At 58.1% G+C, this 20,864-nt stretch overlaps 1 protein-coding gene across 8 annotated transcripts in view; it reads right to left on the reverse strand.

Annotated features, from left to right (window-relative positions):
* GTF2IRD1 (GTF2I repeat domain containing 1) overlaps positions 1–20,825 on the reverse strand; it is a 57,381-nt gene extending 36,556 nt beyond the window's left edge. For 4 of the 8 annotated variants that reach the window (XM_035343402.1, XM_035343398.1, XM_035343399.1 and 1 more), the window contains exons 1-2: positions 3,198–3,326; positions 1,197–1,338 (exon numbers count right to left, since the gene is read on the reverse strand). In XM_035343402.1, the coding sequence (XP_035199293.1) occupies positions 1,197–1,338; positions 3,198–3,320 (265 nt within the window). In that variant the 5' untranslated portion in view covers positions 3,321–3,326. Of the gene's footprint in view, positions 1–1,196; positions 1,339–3,197; positions 3,329–8,757; positions 9,330–12,877; positions 13,023–20,678 lie in introns of those variants that run through there. The other 4 variants (XM_035343405.1, XM_035343400.1, XM_035343403.1 and 1 more) reach the window with 4 other exon arrangements.
* Between the last annotated feature and the right edge of the window lie 39 nt (positions 20,826–20,864).

Below are 20,864 nucleotides of genomic sequence, written 5' to 3' on the forward strand. Positions count from 1 at the left end.
GGTGACAGCTGGTCTTTAACCTAAAGGTTTTGCTCCCCTGCACTGACCACTAAGTTCCTCTCCCACCTTCTGCCTGCGGTGGGGAGCCAGAACCCCCAGAAACTTCCCTGAAATGCCTCTGTTCAAAAAAAAATTGCCCACAAAATGAAAGGCATCAAGATGGAGAATAACTGCAGGCGGCTTTGCTGGCTCCAAACAGAAGGGGAGAAATGTCAGCCTGCCATCCGCAGCAGGACAGAGGAGCAGGGCCGGGAGAGCCGAGGCGCTCGGGGAAGCTGTGCTGCAAAGCCGACCGCTCTGGGCCAGCAGCGCCGCTTCGCCCGGCACATGTGCAACGAATCATCCAAGCAGACAGTGACCCTGGCAGCTTTACAGCACTCATGTTTTCACTAGGATGAACCGTTCTTGAGCAATTTCTCTAACGGATTAAGCACGAATATGGTTTCCATCAACACCAGGCCATGTGTGCTCATGCAGACGCGGGCTGTTCGCCCCCACCAACGTCCCACCGTGCGTGGTGGCCGCGCTTGCTGCGGGCACCGGGCACCAGCGGATGGGCTCTGGGCCACCTCTCCCCAGCTTGGGGTTCACCAGCACCACCAAAACCACCTCCCTTCCCACCACTGGGGGAAAGCTCCAGCTGGCCTGATAGGGATGATGCCAAACCTCAGGTCCTCCCGCCTTCCCCTCGCCTCTCGGTTTGTTTTTGTAGGGCCTACATATAGGACAGCGTGTGCAGGTCTGGGCGCAGGGGGTGGTGGCACCTGGGACACTCAAGGCGTCCTTCCATTTCTGTTGGCCCCCCAAAAGTAAACAGCCCCACAACCAGCACTCCCAAGCCCCCAGATCTGTCCCAGTCTTTCCAAAAGCGGAATAAAACCCTTGGCTCCTGGCTGATCCCTGAAGAACCGATTTCTGCTAATTCCCCAAGATGGCTTTGCCCCAGACCTCACTGACCAAAGGATGCTTTGGAAAGGAGTCAGAGCATGCGGTGCCATCCCTGAAAAAGGCTCCCATCCATCCCATTCCCCCAACCTGAGCCTCTTTGTGCAATTTTGGGGTCCTGAGCTAAGGGAGCACCAAGCTCCTGCAACCGGCGCGTCCTCAAACATGCAATTAAGGAACCCGAGCGCATCGCCCGCACACGCAGCTGAGCGCGCCCCGCCACGCGCCCCCTTCCCGGCCGGGATACTCACGGCAGAACTTCTGGAAGTCGGCCTGCAGCTCCTTCCTGGCGCTGAGGAAGACCCTGCCCTTCTCGGTGCCCACCACGAAGGCGCTCTCGTCGTGCACGGCGATGCAGGCCACCTCGGCGTTCAGCTTGGAGAGCGCGGAGCACTGCGGAGACGTGCCCGGGTCAGAGCAGGAGCGGTGCCTCGCATCAGCTACCCGCATCCATCATCAATAATATTCTCGTTTTGGTCCAAATTTGATGGTTTTTATGGCATCCCCTATGCTATAAACACTTCAGCAACTTTACGACTCCATAAAGGCAGGTGGCTTAGATATGCAAGAGGCAGCTGGTTTGGTTTGAAAGCATTTCGCCTCTACTTTTCCTCCTCTAAAAGTAACCATTTCATAGTATCTCTTTAGAAGAAAACATCCCTGGTAACAAAGCAAACCCAACAACTTGTATTTTTCCACCAACCCTAATATAATAAGGAGCACGGGAATCTTATTTCGGCTACAGAACACTAATATGGTCAAAGTCTGGATTAGCCGAGTGATTCTTCTTGTACAGTTATGCAAAACATTAAAGAGATGGAAAAGAGCTTCCTCCATTAATCCATTTTATGTAACGTGTTTCCTGCTATACACAACACACGTGTATATGCATTTTTATTACTATTTTTCATTATGATTGTTACGCGGCGCCCGCCGCCTGAGTCCCATCCCCAACGCCACAGCACCAACGCCATGAGGCCGCCAGCCACGGCTCGGACTGTAAATGGGGATTTTCCCCCTTCCATCCTTAAGCGATGACAAGAAGTGAGCGCAGGAGACCCAAAGCACGACCCAGTGAGCTGGAGGATGCTGCGAGTCGAGGGCAGGCAGGGATGGAGCAGGAAAGCAGCTGCCCATGGACCAAACCCCACCACGGCCACCGCCTTCTCGCAGTCCCCCTACACGTATTTACAGTGATTTTGATTCCCTTGGGCTTAAAGCAGACTCTACTTGCCATTTTACCTCCTGCTCAGCTTCTTTGGGAAGGGAGTATTTAATCACATCACCAAAATATATGGCTTTTAGAAGCCTCCTTTCAAGAACCCAACATAACTTGAAGTATTTTGCTCAAAAAAAGCTCAACGTGCAAAAAGGAACTAAAAAACCTACAGCAGGAGCTGAGGCTCGCAGGCCGCGGAAGGTGCATTCATAAGGCGCCCGACCACGACACCAGGATTTGCTGTGCAGGATGGCACGCACGTGTATCATCAAGGCCACGTGGGGTGTGTCAGCTCCGGGGAACCTGCTCTTTAATGTGGTGGTGGTGGTCAAAAAGAAGGAAATTGCTGTTTGGGAGAAAAACGCCTACCTGCACAGAGCTGGAGATGCACTCGAGGTGAATACCTTGACTGCTGGGCTTTAAAGGGGAGGGCCACTTAGCACACCGCTTTTATTAGATATTTGTTGCCACACACGCACTTTCCCTTCCTGATCACACTCACAGTTAAAAATAAGATTAGCTCTGGTCCACGAGAATTAATCCCAACAGTTATCTTGTTTATGTAAGCACGCCTGACTTATGCAAGGCTTCCACCGGGAATTCTACGTCAAAAGATATGAAAGTTATTTTCTTTGTTCTCCCAGATAAAAGCCATTGTTCTCCTGTTGTGTAAAAGCTCACGGTAACATCGGTAAAACAGCAAGAAATAAAACCTCAATGCAGCCCCTACATTCGGCTGACACCGACATAAATATTAATGGGAAACAAGGCGCAGCTGGGATGAGCTGGGGCTGATCCCCGTCCGCAAGGCTGTCGGGACGGGGTGCGCGCTGCGCTCTGCAGCTCCGTGGGCTCTACCACGGCAGAGGGGAACGTGACGGGCTCGGTGATGGAGGTTTTTCCCTCCTCGTCCTCTCCTGAGAGCCCTGGGGCTGTCAGCCCTGCTCTGCAGCGGTGCCCTCGGTAGGTGGAAATGGCAAACGTGGGAGGGAGGGGACAGGGACGCCGCGCGGTGGTGCTCCTGGCTCCTTACCATGGAGTCTAAGGCAGACACTAAGCTGGTGATGATTTCGTCTTTCTGGGGGAAAACCATGTTCCACTGCTCAGGCCTGGAGCTGCTGAGGGTCACGTCTAGAGGCTTCCCGGCCAGTGCCATATTCACCTGGAAACAGGAAAAAAAAAGGCATCGTGTTACTGACAGAAATGCTGATGGTGTGCGCACCTCATGGCAAAAAAATGATGAAAGTCACCCCCCAAAAAAAAAGAAAAATGGGTTTTGAGTGAGCAGTCAGCTTGCTGTCGGTGCTGCTGCTCCTCCTGGGTCCCCCCTGCCCCGCTGGGATGTGACGCCACACATGGCACGATGCCTGGGGAAACTGAGGCATGGGGCTGGGGCAGCCCACGCCCCCGGCCTCATCTCTCCGGTGGAGCCGCCCCGCACGCGGGTGGGTAGAAGCAAGAGGAGAAGCAGAAAATCAAAGGCACGCGGAAGACACCCACGTGCGAATCATCTCATCCCTGCCAGGAGCAGAAAACGCAGATAACCGTGCACGCCGCCAAGCCGTAACCAAACCCCGGCGCCAGCGCCACGCGCCTCGGCAGCACCGGGACCGGCTGGTCCAGCGGGGTCACCTCCAGCCCTGGGACACATCCCGGGGCAGATGTCACCACCACGAGGGACACCCTGACCAAAGGGGGTGGTGGCTGTGCCAAACGGGAGGATGCGGAGCGGATACAGCGCGGGTGACACACGTGTCCCCATGAGGACACCGCGCTGGCCACCCCCCGCTCCCCATAGCCAGGGGCTCTCCCTACACCGAGGGGAGTCTGGCACCCAAAGGTGTCCTCAGGATGCACCAAAGCCACGGGGTGCTCTGCCTCCACCTCGGTCAGCACCAACAAGCTCGGTTTGGGGAGAAAGAAAAAGTCTCGTTAGTTTTTTTATTTTTTCCTTCTTTTGGGGGGTCTCAGAGGGGTTTAAGGCAATGGGGTGTCACCCAAACAGCCGCCCAGGAGAGAGTTTGGGGTCCTGGGGGTCAAAGCCAGTGGGAGCAGGGACCGTGCAGCCAAAAAGGTGCTTAGCCCCAGGGGCTCCATCCCTCGCTGTAAAAATGGGGAAAGAAAGGGAAAAACTGGACTGGCTTGAGCCACGCCACAGCATCCAGCCGCTCAGGACGAGGTGGAGGAGATAAGCACGGGGAACATCCCATCCCGCAGTACCAACACCTGGTGCCCCCACACAGCTCTCCATGGGGCCCAGCCACACGCGCAGTGACAGCGCCAGGTCTCTGCGCAGGGGTCCACCCACGGGACACGACCCAGGGCGATGCTGAAGCTGCGGGGGAAACTGAGGCAGGGGCTCGCCCCGCACCAAGCTCTCTGCTCCCGCGCTGGGTGCAGCATCGCACCCACAGCACCCAAAAATGTGGGGAGGGGGAGAGCAGAGCGCTACACGGCGCTGCCCGGCTCAGAACCTGCAAATAAAGGATGGCAAAAGGAGAGAATGCCGGCGAGCCATTCACACCAGACCGTGAATCATGTGCTTGAAGCTGCGAGCAGATAAAAGGGGCCGGGGAATTTCTAATGAGGCAAGATTAGAAGGAGCCGGGCAGGGCGAGCCGAGGAATATGAATGAAGCTGCCTGTGTGAAACTCGATTTGCTGCGCAGACAAAAACCGCAGCCGCCCGGCAGCACCGCGCGCGGTGCCGGTGCCTCCTGGGCCGAGATTAAACCGTGCTTAAAACCAGGGCTGAAAGTCAAAGCGAGAACCGAATCAGTTCATCGCCCTGCTCTGATTCACGCCTGCCTCCGACCTGCAGGAATTAGCTGCATGCAAATCCGTGCCAGATAAACCGGGGGGGGGGGGAAGAAGTGGGGTTTGGCCCGCTTGTCTCCATGGGGGCATCTCTGCCGGTGCCCGGGAGCGATGAGCGCACTCAGCAGGGCACCAAACAGGCTAACGAGGGCAGGGACAACTCCTCGTTAGGGAAATGCTAACGACCGAACTGCAGAAATTGCGTCCCAGACCTGCCCTGGGTCGGCTGCTCACGTAGGGACAGTGGCAGGGGACAGTGGGGCTGCACCGGGGCCGTGCGGGCGCTTTTGGCCGGCGGAGAGATGAGTGCAGCCCCACCAGCGTTTCTGCTGCACCACGCCAACACTGACCCAGAAAAATCCTCATAAAAGCAGCTGACATTTCTTAACAGCGCTGCCCGCCCGAGCGAAGCTGACGGCGGGGTTTTGTCCCTGGGGACGACGTTGGGGAGGGAAGCCAAAAGGCTCGCCAAAAACACAGCAGGGAGCCGAAAAGCGCGCCCGTCCTGCAGGCTGGGGGACGAAGGGCCGTGCCACCTGCAGGCTTCAGGCAGCCCTCGAGCGGCTCGGTGCCACGAAGCCACCAGGAGCTGTGACATCCGTGCGGGCAGGGATGCCACCGATGTCCCAGCCAGGTCACTGGGCTCGGACCGCCTGGAGGCCCCGCCGGGAAGGGACACGGCCCAGGGACGCAGCACCAGTCGCGGCTTCAGCCCCTGGGAGTGCTGGTGGACAACAGCTTTATGTTGATCACATTGCCCGTACGCATTTCTGAGCACCCTGATTATTATTATTATATATTGCTACTATCAGAGAGAGCTCCTTGCTGCTGAGGGTGCTGCGGAGACGGCCCCAGAGGATGGGGCTGGCAGCGGCCCCGCGGCGAGCACGAGCTGCAGCACCCTCGTCCCTCTGCCTCCCCCCCAGGGGCAGCACAAATGTGGCCCAAGTGATGCATCTGGGTCTTCATCTGGGAGGGGGGAGGAATATTCCTGTAAATCTTTTAATCATTTATGGTCAGGAACAGCAGCGACAGCGGATTTAGAAGGGGAGAAGGGGAATAAACGGGAGGGGAAAAAAAGACTTCACGGCAAGCGATAGGCTTACTCAAATCAAATTAAGACGTACAGCTTGAAGTTGTTTGTCTAATCAGAGGGAAACTAAGCTTTAGGGAAACTGGGGTAACCACTCTTACAGCAGTTAGGGCTGGCTGCGGGTGGGACGGGGGCACGGCGAAATCCCTGAGTGAGGGGTTCAGGTGCCGAGGACGCAAGGACGAGTCCCAGCTGGCCACCAGGAGCTGTTCCTGCAGGTGCTGCTGCGTCCCCACTGCCGGCCAGCCCCATCCTGCCCCCTCTGCCTGCTCCTGGGGACAGGGACAGGGACAGACCAGGTCCCCGAAATCCCCACCCCAAGCCAGAGCATCGCCTCCCCGCCCGCCTCGCAGCATCCCTCCCGAAAATAAACATCCGCCCGCCCGGCGCGCTGCGTCACCATTTCCAAAGCGTTCCGAGCAAACAAAACAGCAAAAATAAGGCAAACAAAGCAGCAACAGACCCCCCCCCCCCCCCCAAGGAAATTTCCAAGCACAAAACGGCGTTGTTGTAACTTTCAAATTATAAACAGGTTCAGTTAGGGGCAAGCAAAGGGAACGGATGCATGGCGGCATCAAAAGCCAAGTCCCGCAGGCAGAAGGACAAATAAAGGCAATAACCTCTTTTTGGGGCATTATCCCCGGCTCAGCCCCGTGCCGAGCAGGGCACCTGTGATGCTGCGGGACGGGAACAGCCGCGTGCCCGGGACCGAGGACTTTCCGCGTCGCCTTCTCGTCCTGTTCCCTGCCAATAGCAGCTTAAACAAATCGAGTGATTAATTTATTTTTTTTCCTGCGGGTCTAGAAGGATGCAGCCCTGGCCATTTTTACTGCATGGAGCGTACAGAGATACCGAAACGCACCGAATATGAACAGTCAAAGAAATGTATCAGGGTAGGACTGGAGATGGGCTCCCGGGGCGTTCACCCCTGCGGGGGAGAGGAGGGACAGCCTGGGGCAGGCGTGGGAGCACTGCTGGGGGAAATTTGGCTGCACGTAATCCAAAGGACCTCTGAAAATGGTGCTGGGGCTCCTGAGTCACTCGGGAGGTTTCACCCGAAGCGCTGGTGGCCGGAGGGACGTGGCGCCCATGAGCCACGTCCGTGTGTAACCATGAGCTGGCAGGGATCTGGGGTGTAATTGCCTTCTGCTCTGGGCAGGCGCATTTAAGGGGATTTTTAGAAATTACACCAGCCCTGGAGGACATTTAAGTAATTAGCCCCAGCTATCATTAAACGCGTTTTAAAATTCATCATGAGCTGTCCCGATAGGAGCTGCAGGGACAATTAATGGCACTGGCTGGGCACAGCACCCCGGGGACAGCACCCACCCTCCTGGCACAGGGAGCGTCCCCGCACTCCCGGCTCCAACACGTCCCCGACGTCCCCAGGGGCTTGGGGCAGGAGCCGCAGCCAGGGCAGCGCTTGGCTGCAGGGAGGGGAGGCTGACCGGGGGCACTGATCGACCCCGACACGTTTTGGGGACTTGGGGGTCTCAGCCGTGAGCACCCTGGGCTTGACTTGAGTTGCCTCGAATTGCGCCTGGGGGTTTTGCGGACCGCTGGAACAAAGAGCAGCAGCAGTGATGCTGGACGATGCGAGCAGAGCTGTCCTGGGCGCGGGAGCACCGCGGCACGGCCCCGCTCTTTGTCACCACGACGGGGATGTCTGCTCGGCACGGGCAGCTTGCTCGCACGCCGGCAAGCGACTGCTTTGCACCGGGAAGGGGCTCACGAAAGGCTCCAACTGCACGGCCTGCCAGCAGAGAAGTAACTGCTCCACACGCCCTGGCGATCCCACAACCCGCTAAAACGTAATCCCCTGCGCCTAATCCAGCACTGTCCGCCCCGCCGGCGGTTGGTGAGCGGCGCGGTCAGCACCGATGCCAGCTCCAGCAAATAACCACGATACCTGCCGGTCACAGAACATCCATCAACATTCCCAGATGTCTCAACACTCCCCAAAGCCCCCAGATCTCCAATCTCACCTCCATGCTGCTGCGCAGCCCTCCTGAGGGGGTGGGGGCTCTGGGTTTTGGGGTACCCGCGTAGCCCTGCTAACGTGTCCACTGTGAGAACGCACCACCGAGGCCAGGCTGGCGTGCCCCCAGCCCCATAACCTGGTCCAGCCGCTGCCCCATAACCACCGCCCCATTGAAACATCTCTCCCCACATCCACAGACCTCCTTTTTTGCTACATCTGTTCACGAAAGTCCCCAAATGAAGGTGATCGGGGGCCAGACAGCCCCCGGGCACAGGCTGGGGTACCCTGACCATGCACGTGGTTTGCGCCCGCATCTGAGCCGGGAGGGGTCCCCCAAACCAAACCCATCTGTTGGTTTTCTTCCACCCTTTCCAGCTGGATAACACTGGGAGGAACGGCTTCAGGCCACGCGACGCCTCCTCCCCGGCGTTACTTCACCGACAGAAATCAGGGCACCTGCTGGAAAAGCTCCGCACGTACGCGCCGGCACAGAACCGAAAACACCCCCGGGCACCGCAGCCGGAGCGCCGCTGCCCCGGCTAATCCACGGCAAAGCTCTCACCCGGCGTGGTTTGGTCCCGCTCCGCAAACAAGCACAGAACAAACCCGAGGCTCCTGTGAGCAGCCTGGAGATGTTTCCGCAGCAGGAATTTAGCTTTTTCCTAAGGAAATCAACATCCGAGCGTTTCATTCTTCCGCTACCTTTCTTTTCTAAATCCCGATCTCGGCACGCGCACAACGAACAGGAAAATTATCGTGGGCTTCTGCACAGGGCAAAGAGAGAGAGGGGAGCAAAGCGGCGGCTGGAAGTCGGGGTGCCCCCCCCCAGAACGCCTCCATGTCACCGCAGCCAGGCAGGATCGCTCCCTCCAGCTCCGCCGCGCGTTTCAAGCATCCCCACGCAGCCAAGTTTCCACGCCGCAACCTCCCGACGGGCAGGCGCAGAAGCTCTAGCTTCGAGCAACTGCCTCTTCATTTATTAAAGAAGGAAAAAAAAAAAAAAAAAGACAAAAAGGAAGGGGGGGGGGGGAACCCAAAGCGTTAATCGGAGCGTCGCCGCCGTGGCAGGGAAGGGATGCCGTGAGCGCCGCGATGGGGAGCAGCCGATGCTAGAGCGGGGTGCCCAGGCTGCAGGGCCACGAGGGGTGGGTGCTGCGGCGGTGCCGGGGCTCGGGTTGCATTTCCCAGAAGTGGGTGGCCCGCAGCAGCTAAAATTAGGAGGGGGCACCGGGAGCTCGCTCTGGTGCTGCACCGCTGCAGCTGCCGCCCACGAATAGTTCCTGCGGGGCGGCCTGAAAGGAGAGCAAGCCCCGTTAGGAAGATGAGGCAGGCCCGGGAGCCCTGGAGCCGTCGGGGCAGGGATTGGGGTTACACCAGGGATGTGGGTCGCACCCCGGTGCCATGTGAGCAGGAGCCGAAATCTGGCTGGGGGCGAGGAGGCGCGCCCCGGTGCCGCGCATCGTCCCCCCGGCGCCACGCACGGGGCTTTGCATCAGGAGCAACACGGGGCCAAAATCCAACACTGGGAGGCAGCCACCTGATGTAACGAGGGGCTCGTGCCCCACGCCGCTTCGCGGCACCCACATTTTTAAACCCGGGTCCAACGCGGCACAGGGCGGCTGCGGCCGAGGCGCCCTGCAAGAAGCCAAGGGCGACGGGGAGCGGGGAGAGGATGGGATCCAGTTTCCAGACTCTGCTTTCTTGGTATGTAAGCTAACACTCGTGTTATTTAAAGCCGGAGTTTTAGCAGCGTTCAGCTACTGTTTGCGTGATCAGGATAAAAAATCGCAATCCTAATTCCTGGCCCCCCGGTGCCTATGGCAACTGGTATCCGTCTCCTTGGAAACTAATCTCGTGGTATTTGAACAATGTACCAAGGGCCTTTAATCTCCCAAACACTGTAAATCTTTATTCTAGCCTGCTCTCCTCCTACCCCAAGAGCCAACATAAAAAGCCTGTTGTTTTCCATGCAGTTACTGAGATCCAAACTCAGATTTTATATCACACAGGCACAGGGATTTATTTTTTTTCCCCCTTCCTTTTTTCCTCCACATCAAAGACGAACCCCGCGTGCAGGTGAAGGTGATGCCCCGTGCCTGGGGATGCAGAAACGAAACCCCAAAACCGAATCCCTCCCAACGAGGCCCCAGCCCCAGCACGTTTTCTGCTGCCCCATCCCACCCACTGGCAATGGATCGCTGCGGCTCCTGCGCCCGGACACGAGCTGGGCTGCTTCAAGCCAGCGACATACAAAATCGCAGCCAAAGCCTTCCCGCTGGGGCAGTGAATTTGGCGAGGTCTGCGCCTCCTCCGGCTCCTCGGGGCTCGGCCCCGTTCCCCTTTTCTACCAGGAGCAGCCCCAGTGCCCGTCCCCATCCCTTGTCCCCACCACAGCCCGTGGCTGTGCCCGCAGCGTGCTTGCTGCTCTTCCCGGGTAATTATCTCGGCGCGAGGCGCGCTCGGGTAGAAGAGCCACTGCCTAATCTCATTACGGTTTAATTTTATCGCTGATATTTCAGCTCCCTGGTTATTGTTGTTTCAGAAGCGAGTATTCCCCCTGTTACAGGACGTGCTGCCTGCCACCCTGCGCCTGGCTCCGCTCCGCATAAGTAAGCTCAATAATAACTGGAGAAATGGGCCTTCCCTTCCGCGGGGATTAAACGATGCTCGGGGCCCCGCAGCCCCTACGTGCAACCGCCAGCACCACACAGGACATGGAAAAGCGATGTGGAGGCTAGGGGGTTAGCACCAACACATGGAGCACACCGCTCCTCCATCCCACTGGGTCCTTTTTTCCACTTGTTTAAGGGGAAGACCCACAGAGGATCTGACAGAGGAGCTGCGGGCGATGCTGAGCGTGCGCATCGAGCTGGGAGCCCCGTTTCCCTCCCCGGCCCCAAAAACCACCGCCACAGCAGCGATCCTGCCCTTACCCGGCGTTATCGGGGTGCTGCATCACCGCCGGCTCCGGGACACAGACAGCACTGGGAGCCCGCGTCCCCCACCCAGCCCGGGCAGGAATCCAATTACCCTGCGCGTCCCGCGCGGGCAGCAGGACCGGCCGGGGACGCATCCGGCTCTCCGACACCCCAACGTCACGGGCACGGCATCCCCGGGGGACCTGGCGGCCACAAAACCGCACGCCTCCGGGCCGGGACGTCCCCACGGGTGCCACCTGTCCCGGCGGAGATCTGCCGGTGGCTGATGGCACATCCCAGTTCCTCCAGCACACATCCCAATTCCTGCAGCCGGCGCCCGGTGGGAGCCAGCCGGTCGGCTAAAAATTACTGGGGATGGGCAGACAGATGGACGGGGACAGGCAGACGCCCCGAGATGGCGATGACGCTGCTCCCAAATGATCGGCTCCCGGGCGATGCTGCTCCTCCCCGGGGCTACGAGGAAGCCTCGGAGGGAGCTGGGAGCCCAGCGAGGGCTGCCCCGGGCTGGAGGAGGCCAGGATGAGGCCCTAAAATGCAGCTGGGGCCTCTCCTGGATGCTTCCACGCGGAGTCACCGCCGGGACAAGGTGACCTGGGCGCTGCCACCCAGCCCTGGGGGACGCGGCGGATGCGGACGCTGGTGTTTCTCCCACAAGCACCTCGCTCCCCGCGAGGAGCTGTCCCCACGTCACCCCATGTCCGCACCACCTCGGGGCACGCTGTCCCCGAGCGCACTCCCAGCCGGTTCAGCTCACTCCTCCTGCAGAGGAACCCCCGTCCTTCCCCACGGCGCCCGGGCCGCCTTCAGGCCGGTTTAGCACGGCGAATCGGTGGCACAGGGGTCCCCCCACGCCGAGAGGAGCCAGGAGAGACTCCACAAAAAAAAAGTTGCAAGAACTGATGAAAGGGGAAATGAAATCCACCCCTCGCCCAGCACGGACTGGGGGTGCCGAGCATCACCCAAGCCCCATCCCAAGCCTCAGCTCCGGCGGAAACACACATGGCCCCTGCTAAATTCCAGATTAATTCTAATTTCCATTGTGTTATGAAACACATTATCTGTTGAAACTAAGTCAACAGTTGTTTGCATTTACGTGTAAACACAGCGAATATTAGGAACGGGGCCAGCATGATATTTGCATACGAAATGCAGCCTGCGCTGCCCTCTCTCCCTGGCTTTTTTCCATCCCTGCAGTTAAAGATACGGGGATCATGAAACCCAAGACCAGAGCGGACCGAGAAGCGCAAACCGCTCTTCTCTCCCTATTTTTATTTTTGTGCAGCAGGAGGAAAACATCCCTTTAAAACGACATAATGCACCGACACGCACACCCCTTAATCTTGTACCCAAAACTAAACCGCTTCAAATTCTCCCTGATATGCATATCTTATCGAGCCTGCTTTGCATACTGTATAAATATTTATTTGCTTTTAATCCTGCAAAAAGCAAACCTGCCTTATGGCACATTTCCCTTCCAAGCAGCGCGGCGATGGTTTAATCGGGTTGCCAGCACCCAGAGAAGTGCAAACCAAAGCGGCGTCTCCGATTCGGAGCCTCCCGTGGGTGGGGGGATGATAAGGAAACAGCGCCGAGAGGCTCGGTTACCCAAATTCAGGCCAGCACCAAGCAGGGACCCTCACCCCAACCCCCCGGAGCCCACACACCACAAAACTTGTAGAAACCGAGTAAAAGAAGAGTTTTTTCCCCATCCCCCGCAACCCTCTCTGCAAGCAGGGCTCTGGGCTCACCTGCACTGACAGAGGGTATCTCCGGGCTATTTTGGGGTGAAACCCAGAGAAAAAAGGACAACCTACATATAAACAAGCCCCACCACATCTGCGTAAACCCACGCCGGAGCCGTGACTGCCCAAACGCCAGCTGTACCTTAATGACCTCCCGCCGCAGACGGATGGCGAGCAGCGCCTTCGCCCGCATCCGTCCCTGCTCCGCGGCGATCAAAGCATTCAAATCGGGCTCTGCGCCGCCTAAGACTCTGAATTAATTTCTTAATCGGTTCCCCTTAAATGGGCGGCAAGCAATTAGGCAATCGGAGCTGCCGCCTCCGGAGCAGGGCGCTGGAGAGCCCTCGACCTGCCGCGCGCGGCGGGAAGCTCAGAGCTGCCTTGTGCTGGGAAGGTAAATATTTAAAGAGGCTGTAGTTGGGCTGTGTGCTGCCATACCTCCTCCTCTGAAACGTCTCCAGCACTTGCCCTCTGTCCTGTGCCCAGCCTGAGCCAGGAGGAGCTCAAAAAGCTCCTTAGAAGCTTTATTTGCTTATTAGTAGCAAAATCCCAGCGTGCCACCATCACACCGGCACGTTAAGGTCTTTGGGGGACCTGAGAGCGGGGATCTCCAACACAACCAGCCACGCAAGGAGGAACGCAGGGACAAAGCTTTCCAAAGTACAGCCTAGGAACAAACACAAGCTGGCCACCCCAAGAACATTTATCCCCGGGAACGAGGATGTTGGGTCTTATCCTGCACCCCCTGCCCACCTCCTGACTCCCTCAGGAGAAGCAGCACACTGGGCTCACAGCTCCATGGCATGCCCTGAACCAAGGGCACGAGGCCTGCCCTGAGCTCCTGGCCTTGACACACAGGAGCTGAGCTCCTCTTTAAGACCCCAAGGAGCTGCGGGATTTGCTGGGATGCTCACCCAGCTGAGACACGGCTCCTCTGGACACCGGTGCTACCTGGGCACCAAGCATCTGAGGCTTTGGAGCCCTTCCTTCACATCGCCAGAGCCCGCTCCGTGCACCCCAGCCGACCTGGAGCTGTGGGACGGGGACACCTCCAGGGCTTGTCCCAGCCCTCACCCTGCACAGGGGGGCAGAGGACTGGGCAGCTGCCATCGCCAGGGATTTCTCCCTCAGCCTCCACCCATGCAAGGCAAAACTCTTTGAAGCAGCAGCTCAGCTCTCCCTGCTCTCCTTCCAGCTCCTCAAAATACCAAGGGCAATAAAGAGAGACTTAAGCAGAAAGCAAAATCAATACTGAGAAGGAACGTTCTGGGCTTAAACGCCTTGTAACAGCGCTGGCTAAAAGCGGGTTAGCGCAAGGGAAAAAAAAAGGAAGAAAAAGAAAAACGAGAAAGAAAAACCCTTCAGAAGCCCGCAGCACATCAGTTTGAGAAGAGCTGTGTTTGCTGCAAGGCTTTGCACCGGCATGGCTGCGAGGTTCCAGGCGGGGAGCGTGCAGGGGCTTGGCACCCCCCAACCCGACCGCGACCAAATAATTGTGGGGAGGAAGAGGAGGAGGAAGAGGAGGGAGCTGCTGGCACCCATGTCTCGACTCCCACCCGTGTGACACCACCATGTGCTCAACCACCTCCGTTCCACTTTGGGGGAATGTTGGTCGGGGCAAGGAGGCTGGGGACAGACAGCCACCCGTCCGTCTGTCCGGTGGTGCTGACAGGGAGCGCGTCCCGCCACCACTCTCCACGCCCGTGGCCGGATCCCCGACGGCAGCGATTTCCCTTCCTGCTCGTCTGGTCCTGCAGCACCCACACGTCCGAAGGGCTCCGGCGGCCACCTGCCTGCCGGCCCCAGCAACCCGGAGCATCCTCGGCAGCGCCTCTCCCCAGCGGGGCCGGCCCGCGCGTTAACGTTAATTATCGGGTTTAAAAACGAGAAAGGATGCCTACGTGCTCCCGTGCATCAGCGGCAACGCGGTAAAATCCCGGCTGTGTTAAAAATAGTCCTGCGCCGGCAGCCGCCCACAGAAGCCCCTTCGTGCTTGTGGCTCCATCCGACGGCTCCATCACACCGGGATGTCGTCGAGCGCGAAAACACTCGTTTTGCCCCCAAAAAATCAACTGGGAACCAAAAAAATATTTATGCTCAGCAGAAGCGATACCTACGATGCTAGGGGAGGACGAACTGGGGAATAAAAAACGAAAGGGCGGCTCGCCCACAAAACCAGCAGCTCGTTTTCAAGAAGCATCCAAGCACCGGGGCGTGTGAGGAGCGGAGAAAAGCGGCGGTGAAGTGGGGGAAACTTTTGCAGCGCTGCTGCGGCGCCGGAGCTGGCTTTTATCACGGCGTGCCTGGCGTACGCAGCCATTGATGGGCTGTATTTATGCAGGTGTAATTCCCACGGAGATAAAGACCTTGTTTTTCAACAAGCGGCAGCATCATACATAAATTACAATAGCAAACATCAGAAAACAAAGACGTTTTCAAGAGCGCGCGTAATCCGCGGAGCAGCAGCTTGGGAAAACCCAAGGAGGGATGCAGGGAGCTCGCCCACAGCCCAGAATAATCCCCCGCTTGCCAGTCCTATCATAAGGGAAATAAATACCTTTGGGCAGGTGGGAAAAAGCCAACTAACGCCGCCCTTTGCTCTTTTCCACCCCTGGCTCCAGCAAAGCGACGCTGGGCGCCAGACCCATCCGGAGCCGGGGGATGCACTGCACCGGTGCGGCCATCTCACGGGGCTCGCGTGCTCTAGTTTTTGCAAAATAAAATAAATAAATATAACCTGACACTAATCCTAATGGTTTTAATAAATGTTTAATATCTTGATAAAGGTCGCCCGCCTCCTGCTCTAGCCACACATTCATATTAATAGCACAGGGGCTGCTTGGTTTTAGCCGTGTTGTTTGGCCGGTGTTTCGGGTCGGGCACACTGCCGCACGGTGAGTGATGGCACGGGGCCAGCGTGGCCACCGGGCACCTGGCAAAACCTGCCCCAAGCCCCTGCAGCGACACCCGGCTAATCCCTTGTTCCCACCCCTCTGGGGTTCTCAATGCAAACCACGCTCAGCTCCTCCATCTGAGCTTTGTTTGGGGTGCCTGCATCTTCCTGGTGAGATGGGGGCAAGAACACACGGCTGGAAGTCAGGGCACAGTGCTCCCCTCGCGGGCTGGGTGGCTGTAATTTCATCCGGGGGCTTTCTAGGCATTTGTCCCCAGAAAGACGAGATGAAATTACAGCACAGCAATGGCCTGAAAGGGTGCAGAGTGATTTATTCTCGGTGATCCTCCTCTAATGGCGCTAATTTATAACCTTGTCAGGAGGTGCACGCAGGCTCCGGGCACCCGTACAGCTCGCTGCCCCCCCCGGCCTCCCGCGGGCTGAGCATCCCCATCCCCAACCCCAACCCCAACCAGGATGTTTACTTAAGGCCCCAAACCCCAAAGGCTCTTTAAACAAGCAGAGTTCCTAACATATTTCGCCTCCGGAGGTTGCGGGAGGGCTTCCAGCGCCTGCGTGGGTGTCCCCCCCTCCCAAAACCCCCAGCGCTGCTCCCAGCCCCGCGTGGCTGCGATGCTGCCCCACGGGAGGAAGGACAACGGCAGGGGAAGAGCAGAGCTGCGTGTCCACAGCTCCCACGGATGTGGTGGCATCTCAGGGGCATCCCTGCAGAGCAGGCTGTGCCCACCCACCCCCAGAGCCCCGGACCCCCAGAGATGTCCCGGTGCACGAGCACGTCTCCTTACGGTAAAACCAGAGGCTCCGGCTCAGGAAGGTGGCACCAGCACCCCTGGTTTTTGGGGGACTCGCTGATGACCCTCAAGGGAGTCTCCTCCCACAAGCCCATCCTGCTCCTATGGCAATCAGTTGTCACAGTCTGATTTAGCTGTCCCCAGGCTGGTGAAGGGGAAGGAAGCCATAAGGAAGACCCCCTTCTCCACCCCATTTCCACCACGAGGTGTGCGGCCCCACATAGGTGACATCTCTCCAGCCCCACCAGCAGCAGCTCACCGAGGAGCTGCTGTCACTCCACGCAGCGCTTCAGCAGATGGCGGGTTGTAACATCATTATATTTACCTAACAAGAGTGTTTTATCGTATTTCTTGAACAATAAAGAGCGAGACAGAAGCCAACCCCTGGGCTTCAGCAGCCCCAGTGCCGAAAAGAACAAGGCAAAACGAGGAGGGCCTGCAGGACTAAAAGCCACCACTCCGGAGCTCACATTTACACACTGATTTAGGCAACAGGAAAGCATGGGCAGCTCACAGGCACCAAAAAAAAAAAAGATTTGTGATTCAGCCTTTGGATCACAAGGCTCCACAGTGTGGGGGAGCAGAGCCATGGCCACAGTTCAGAGCGCGGCCTAGACCCGGACCCGTGACACCGTGGGCACACCGAAGGCCGCGATCCTCCGCGCGAGGGCAAAACGACCACCTCTAAATTCTTCTGGTCATCAGTTGACAGAGGGAAAGCTCTGAGGTTTTTCTGCTTTTTCATTTTTTTTAGTCAGGGAAGGAGGAAGCCAAGAGCTCCTCAACCACTTATCTTTCAACCACACAACCCACGGTGCATCCCCTGCCTCAGCCAGGGCAGGGCTCAGCCCCAGCCTGGCTGCACGCCTCCTTGTCTCATTTAAAGGGATTTCTCCCCCACAAATTACACCACGAAGCTCCTGGTTATTACTGGGCAGGCGCTGCCTTTCTCCTGGAAGTGTGCAAATCCCTCACGTGCCTCAGGGGGGGAGGTTTGTTCTCCAGGAACATCAACGCTCCCCCCCAGCTAAGCAGGAAGCACAGCACCTGGCAGTAACCAGACTGAGAGAAAGTACAAGACGTACTCAAAAAAAAAAAAAAAAAAAAAAAAGTTCCGAAGCCTCCTTCCCACAGGCTCTTCACCCCTGTCACCTCCAGATGGACCGAAGCTCCACGGCACCTTCCCACCCCCTGCAGCTGCCCTGCTCCCCCCGCTCCAGGAGCAGATCTCAGATCCCTGATGCTCAGCCCCAGCTGTTGGGGTGGCTCAGGAGAGCACCAAACCCCTGCAGACCCCACACAGGACACCATCCACGCAAGGGACATCCATCTGTGTCCCTTTCACGCTTCTGGAGCAAACAGTAGAGGAGCTCCCGAGAGGCTCTGAGCCTCCACGTGTGGGTTTGCTCCCTCTGATGTTGCAGGTTTAGAGGAGCCGAAGATGGAGGCACCTCATAATTCAAGGGAAAGGTGGAGATTAGCTTTGAGGAAGAAAGTCCTGGTAAAGGATGATTAGATTGCTGTGAATTTGCAAAGGCAGAGCAGTAGTCTGTGCCGGTCTCCTATTCATCTAGTTGAAGTTAATTCTTAAAACAGCCATCACAGCACTGAGCGGAGACAAAGCCACAAAAGCCAGAAAATTCAAACAGAAGCTGTTTGGATATACAAATGTAAATCCCACCAAGGTGCAAGCTGCTTTTAAGAAGGCAATTCTTGCACTGAGTGCTTTTCTTAATAACGCTTACCCGACAGGGAAAGCCTTCCTGATGCTGTAGGCAAGCCCCCTGGAAATCACCATCAAAGCGTTTGAAAAGCGATGATTGGCAGCAGATCACGAGCCAAGACCGCTCTGGAAACGCAAGACCCTATAAAGGTCTTCCCACCTGCACTGCATATAACACGGAACCTCCCCAGCTGATAAAGCTCCTCCGTGGGGTTGTCTCAGACCAGAGCCCCCCGCCAAGTCCCAGCACCCGGCCGGTGGGACCCAGCCTGGGGCCGCGGCTCCTGCTCGGACACGGCTGGTGGGGAGGTGGGACCTCAGCCAGGCAGGGCTCCCGGCGCCGCTGAAAGCAAATTCGATCCATGGGGTCACATTAAGCGATGCAGAAGGAAGCATTAAACCTGCAGCCTCGCCCAAAACAATAAGCAAAAAAACCCCAAACCCACAATCTGTAAGGTCTGCTTGAATCACAGCCGCTGCGCAGCCTGGAGTCTCCCACAGCTTCTGACCAGACCAAGGGCTCCTAACCTCTTTTTAAAGATGATGTCTCAAGGGACTGAAATAAAATACACAGTGGAAAGTGAAAGGCTGCACCTGGGCAGAGCAATTTCTCTGGGAAACCTTGCCCTGGTCTGCAACAACCGCTCACCTCCTGAGAAATGGTCCTGCTCTCTGCCTCAAGCCCTGCTGCTCTGGTGAACCTCCAGGTGGGAAGATCCAGGAGGTACCAGGAGACCCTTCCCTACAGCTTTCAGCTGGGAACTTGCCAATACAGAAACACTAAAAATACAAAATTTAGCTCCTGGTGGACATCTCCATCCTGGGAAGAGGCTCCCAGTAGGTCCTCTCCTTCCTGTCCTCAAGCGAAAAGGCTTCTGGTGGTGTCACTCACACCTCAATTTCTGTGATCACCACCACCACCACGCCCACCACCACGTCCACCACCAGCAGCAGCTACAACCTACGCTCTGGCAGCAAATGGAGCGAACGCATCCTCTGCCATGGGGACGGCTGGTACCAAGTCCTGTGCCCGCACCGCGGCTGGCAGGGAACGAGCCCGGGCCCCGTCACTGTCCCTCCGCATTCCTCCACCGAGCCTGACCGCCAGGGTGCAGCCGATGAAATTCCCAGAGGAAGTACAGGGCATTGATAATTGCCTAAAAAAATCCCAGCTATTTCCTGTGGGAACAGCAGATGGGAATCCCCCATTAGCTCCGACAGCAGGAGATCACTCCAACCACTGTTACGGTCTGGGTTTTGGGGTTTGGGTTTTTTTTTTCCCCTTCATTTGAGCCAAGCACTGCTCGATTGAGAGGTGGCGCCGTCCACGCAGGTGCGGGTGCAGGACAGCCCGGCCTGTCCTCTGGGTGCTGGGAGATGGAAACAGCCTAAAAACGGGCCCTCCTTGCACCGTGCGAGGTCCTGCAAGTCACCTCCCCGTGCCAGGCTGCCAGGATAGCGAGCAAGGGCAAGGCGTCCCTCGCGCCGGGCTTGTAGGGCAAGTTGCTAAATACGTCCCCGAGCAGGTTCCTTCCCTCCTCTCTGGCTTCTCATTAGCAAACCCAAAGGCGCCGGGGACCTTCGCACCTCTCCTCCCCGGCACGAGCGGTGCAGGAGAGAGGCACAAATGTGGGGCTGCTTCTGGGATCAGACCCAGGAGCAGCACCAGGCTTGAAGCAAAGCAGTGACACGCGGGCAGGGATGCATGGTGGCACCTGGACCTGCCCAGGACAGCCCCATCCCCCTTACTGGGGGGTTTCTCCCCCCACCCAAGACACAGACTGGGGGGTGTGGGAAGCGCCTGGCATTCCCGGTGTCCCCTTTTCCCATGCTGGTTCCCGAAGGCCAGCACAAGCCTGTAAGGTGTGCCAGCCCCGCCGCAGCACCAGCACCCCACGGACATGCAAAACCCCTCCAGGAGGGCCCGCACGGGCAGGCAGCACATCCGCAGGGATGTGGGTCCTGTCTGGAACCCTCCTGGGCATCCCCTTGGGGCCGCAGCACCCAGTGGGACCCGGGTGGCCACCAAGGCAGTGTCAGCAGGGAAGGAGGGAGAGGTGCAGGAGCGGGCGCGGTATTTCAGTGGCATGCAAGGGTTCTGTGCTCCGGCATGGGATCCGGGGGACACACCGAGCTGCTTCGAAGCCCGCAGCAGCCGGAGAGCTCCGGCTGGACACAGACAGCCCGCACATGACCTCCTCGTTCGCGGATCGAGCACTGCGGTGGTTTTCACAGAAGCATGAAATTGTCCCGGCTCGGATGGGTGATGTATCCTCCGGCGAGGATCTACAGAGCCGGGACCCTGCCAAACCGATGGCGCTCACATCGCGGGGTCCTCCTCCGGCTGCAGCCCCTCTGCAGGACCGCAGGGAGCAGCCACCCCGCAGCAGGGGCTCCCAGCACGAGAGGCTCCGCACCGATATCCCCACCCGTCCGGAGATCAACAAGGATGCGACCAACCCCGAGCATCCCCGGCTTTGTGGGGAGACCCTTGGCCACGAACACCCAGGATTACCTGCAGCGCACCGCCGGGTCCGGGGCTCGCTCCAGCGCGACGCAGTAATGGGATCGCTCCGATTTGCGGCTTATCCCGGATCAACCCACTGCCACCAGCCCCGCGTGCTGGAAGGACAAGGGCACCGGCTCCCCGGGGAGGAACTTTCTCCCCATTGCACCGGTGGCTGTCCCCATCCCTGTCCCC

Source organism: Oxyura jamaicensis, chromosome 19 (genome assembly GCF_011077185.1).
Source record: "Oxyura jamaicensis isolate SHBP4307 breed ruddy duck chromosome 19, BPBGC_Ojam_1.0, whole genome shotgun sequence".
Classification (NCBI taxonomy): Eukaryota; Metazoa; Chordata; class Aves; order Anseriformes; family Anatidae; genus Oxyura; species Oxyura jamaicensis.